The sequence below is a fragment of the Leptosomus discolor genome, chromosome Z (assembly GCF_034619465.1).
Source record: "Leptosomus discolor isolate bLepDis1 chromosome Z, bLepDis1.hap2, whole genome shotgun sequence".
NCBI lineage: Eukaryota > Metazoa > Chordata > Aves > Leptosomiformes > Leptosomidae > Leptosomus > Leptosomus discolor.
In genome coordinates, this window is record NC_141419.1 from 22,783,165 (window position 1) to 22,787,373 (window position 4,209).

Genomic DNA, 4,209 nt, shown 5'->3' on the forward strand with positions numbered 1-4,209 from the left:
GGTGGGCGTTGGGCACCAAGCGAAACCCTGCGAGGTGCATCCCAAAGGCTAGATTCATTCTTGGGGTCTTCGGGAGAGGGACATCACCGGGAGAGGCTTTACCTCTAAGGGCCGCCTCCGGGATGAAATTGAGCGGCAGCACAGCATCTCCTAAAGCCTGGTTCTCCGCTTGCACCTAACTCGGGACAGGAGAGTTTGGGGCGGGACTGCTCTCCGTCCGGCGGAGGATGCAGTCTGCAAACCCCAGCTCCACAAAGGCAGGGGCTTGGAGGGCGGGGGGCCCGTGCAGAAGGCAGCGCAGCCCTGGCTCTCCGAAGCGGGGGCCGGTGCACCCCGGGGAAGCGCGCCTCTCGGGGCGTCCGGCGCGGACTGCCCAGACCCGGTCCCCTCCGCCTGGGAGGGAAACCTGCCCGGTGTGGCGGCAGCGGCGTCCATCAGACGGGGGGAACCCTCCCCCCCCCGAGCCTCCCCGCCCGCCCTCCTCAAAGCGTCCCCACTACCGACTCCACAGCCCCCCGCGCCGCGATACACATGGGCGGGGCACGTACTCACGGCTGCTGCGGGGCTCCGGCGGGGCTGGGCGAGGAGGAGGAGGAGGAGGAGGAGGAGGAAGGGCAGGCGTCCCTCGCAGCCGCGAGCTCCCCTCCCTCCGCTGCTCGAAACCGCCTGAGTCTCTCGTCCCTTCCGCCTCGCGCCCCTTTGCGGGGTCGGAGCTGCCACCTCCGTGCCCGCGGCTGCACGGCCGTGCCCGCCATCACGCGTGGGAGGGCGCGGCGGGGCTGCCGGCGCGGGGGGGCCGCGCCCGCCTTAGCGGAGCGGTCGGCGGAGCGCGGCTCAGAGCGGCTCGCGGGAAGGAGGAGGCAGGACGGCTCCCGCCCGCCCGCCGGCCCGGCTCGGCCCCAGCCCCGGCCCCGGCCCCGGCCCCGACCCCGGCCCCGGCCCCGGCCCGCCCTCCGGCTGCGGCTCCGCCGAGGGGAAGCCGAGCGGTGCTGGCCGTCGGGGGCCTCCGCGCTTCAGTGTGCGGGAAACTTCAGCCAGTTGCCGGGGAGCGCCCACCCCCTGACCCGAGGGGCTGCCTCGGTGAAGGAAAGTGGTCCCTTGCACACCAGCAGGATGGCGCGGACCCTGAGACCCGACGACATCAACCCCCGAACGGGGCTGGTGGTGGCTCTGGTCAGCGTCTTCCTGGTGTTCGGCTTCATGTTCACCGTGTCCGGCATCAAGGGAGAGACCCTGGGGGACATCCCGCTGCTGGCCATCGGGCCGGCCATCTGCCTGCCGGGCATCGCCGCCATCGCCCTCACCAGAAAGACTGACGGCTGCACCAAATGGCCCAAGAACAAGTGTCCGTGCTGCAAGCAAGTCAAGGACCGGGATGTCATGGAGCTGCTGAGGACCCCCTCGGACCTGGAGTCTGGCAAGGGGAGTTGCGACGAGCTGGCCAAGAAGGCATACCAGAAGGATGGGAGAGTGCTGCGGGGCGAGGACTCTGTGTCCATCTGCACCACCACCACCACCACCACCATGGGAGAGTGCAAGAGCCTCATCAGAAAGGTGGAGCAGGAGGAGATGCTGAGATACCTGGAGACCTGTTACCCAGAGATGCCAGGGAATGTGTTTGTGGGAGACGGCTCCATGTACAGTGCCTTGGAGAAGGAGAGCTCTTCTCCCACCAGGGACAGCACTTCTTGCCCTGACATTGAAGACAACATTTTTGTTGCTCCTAAAGACAGCATCATTGTCTGCTCTTACAAGGAGAACAGCCCTTATGACAGATACTGTTGTTACATAAACCCTACGGGAGTCAACTCAGACCAGGAGACCATAGTGTGAAAGATGCATACTCCATATATATGTGTGTATACAAAACATACAACTTCAACTTCTTGATAGGGGATAATATATCTGACTGCACTGCATGGGACAATCCTGATACTATTACAATTTAACCTGGTATGTGACTGAAACTCAAACCTTTTGTGCCTGAAATACTCTTTCTGTAAGTAAACAAGCATGTTTAAAGGTTAAAGAATTCAAGTCTTCATTTTGGAAAAAAGAAATTGCATTTTAATTTTATTTTCTCCCTTTCCCTCCCTTTTGTTTTCCTGCTGCCTATTGTACCCAAGCCTGTAGATGCACGGGCAGGAGAGCAGTGATAGCTGTCGGCGGAGATCAAGAGCCAAATCAAAACTGGAGCTGACTGTAGGAAAGAATGCGGTCTTCTATGACTGAATGGGTCCTAGCAATAGTGAAATTTCCTTTTGGGAGGGATTGAGAGATGTCAGTGTGCGCTCCAACAGCTGGCTGATGTTAGGGAGTGTAGAAATGATTTGTCTCTCTTCCTGGCAGGATTTTATTTTCCTCTGCTTCAAAGAATTGATGTGCTGACTCTGTGGTCTGAAAAAGACCCTGGGACTTCTGAAAGTCTCATAGGAACCAGATAGGCTCAGGGGAGTTTTCAAAGGATAATCCATCATCAATAGCATGCAAGGTACAGGTTTTAGCTTCATTTCCCATCGGTGTCGAGTTCACTGGAATGTTTCTAACACTTCTGGATTTTCTAGGCATACTTGAGAAGGAGATTACAACATGATCATGACACAGTTCTTGCAGAGACTAAAAGCAGATATTAGTGGACTCAGGGTCTTAAAAATGTATCCCAGTACCTCTAAAGTCGCTTAGGGAATATACTTCGATGTTGTGTTCAGAGCTGGATCTGACTATTCTGAATATGTCATTTTCATGTGCCTTTTCTAAAATGCCAGATGTTTCTCTACAGGTGATGAATGGTTACAGTTCACTCAGGGGTCTCAAAGCCATGCTTTCCTGGGGGAGGGAACAGAGGACATGGCTGACAGATGTTTTTGTTCACAGCTTATGGATACATAGCAAGATAAATATGAAGTGAGTAACGAGGATTAACCATTCAAAATCTGAGCCTGCAGCTTACATACAGAAACACAAATCCTGGCTATTCTGTCCGACAGTAAATTGCATGTTCCATGCTGTGTATAAAAATCTTACCTGGCCTCTACTATGGAGGTAATAGAGATGCGGTATAATATGGTGTGCATGCTAAGCAGCTACTCTAAGGTTTAAGGTCTTAGGGAAATGGTTACTAAAGCGCAGAGTAATTTGCTAGCATCTCACAAAGTCCAAGTTCCTATAACTAAACTCTCACAAATCCAGAAAGTTTCTCTGTGATGAAAGTCTTAATAACTATTACTTAGCTGTTTTTTTCAAACAGAAGTTGTACCAGACAAGCGTAGGATTAGAATGCCAGGGTAGGAAAGAAGAAAAGCAGCCTTTCTTTCGTAGCAACCTGAGATGTGTAGAAAGTGGCAAGGAATTTTCCACTCAAATGAGCCATTCTTTGCTGCCCATGGAATTGTTTGGAAAGTGAATGGGAATTTTATGCGTCCACTTTGTTTGGAAACTTATCTCAAATTGTTACAGAAAACTAGTCTCTGAAGAGGTTTCTAGAAGGAGGAAATACATTTTTTTTACATAAGATACTTTGGTTTCTTTCAGACCAAACAAAATGTTAATGCTTTGGCCAGGCTTTGGTGGGGCATCAGGATGCTCTTAGGATAAATTAAAAAAACACTAAGCTAGTCTGAGTCAGATAAAGCCTCTCAGTAGGTGGTTACAGGCAGCTTTGCTGCTCTGGCATGCAGCAACAGTACTGTGGGAATAAGTAAACACTTATACTCTGTACAGCCTAAGTTTTATCCACTGAGCAAAGGAATTCCACAAAACCAGACCATCTCCCTGACATATTCAACTCCCACTTCCACATAAAAGCACTCTGCTGTTGTCAGGCAGATTGTCTCCTGCAGGCTTAGTCACTGCAGGACCTTATTCTGCAACATACAGAGCAGCTTTTTGGGGGCACTGGGAAGTCTTATTTCATGACCTCTGAAGCCAACAGCTAAAATACTGCTGATGAACATGATGAGGAATAGATATTTCATCGATTTCTGTTCCCAAGGGAAGCAGGTGAGGGTCTTGGCATGTGCCCATGGGTGCTTAGCATCCCTGAAGATCAGACCCACCGTGAGAAAACAGGCTACCAGGTAGCTGCATATTGCCTTTGCCGGGGTTGCGATCAATCACTTGCCTTGCGTAAGAGAGCAAAGCGTCAGCCCGCTGGGAACCTAGATTTGTACAGTTCTGCAAATATATATAGGAAGAGGTCAAGTTTTTCCA

At 52.7% G+C, this 4,209-nt stretch overlaps 1 protein-coding gene across 1 annotated transcript; it reads left to right on the forward strand.

Moving 5' to 3' along the window:
• Positions 1-1,113: 1,113 nt before the first annotated feature.
• Positions 1,114-1,833, forward strand: TMEM215 (transmembrane protein 215). The gene has a single exon (XM_009947741.1). It carries the CDS (start codon positions 1,114-1,116, stop codon positions 1,831-1,833), a length of 720 nt encoding a protein of 239 aa, XP_009946043.1.
• Positions 1,834-4,209: the final 2,376 nt, after the last annotated feature.

What these genes read in the sequence shown, in the direction of transcription:
- TMEM215 (XM_009947741.1), top strand. Translation starts at nt 1,114, where the DNA reads ATGGCGCGGACCCTGAGACCCGACGACATCAACCCCCGAACGGGGCTG.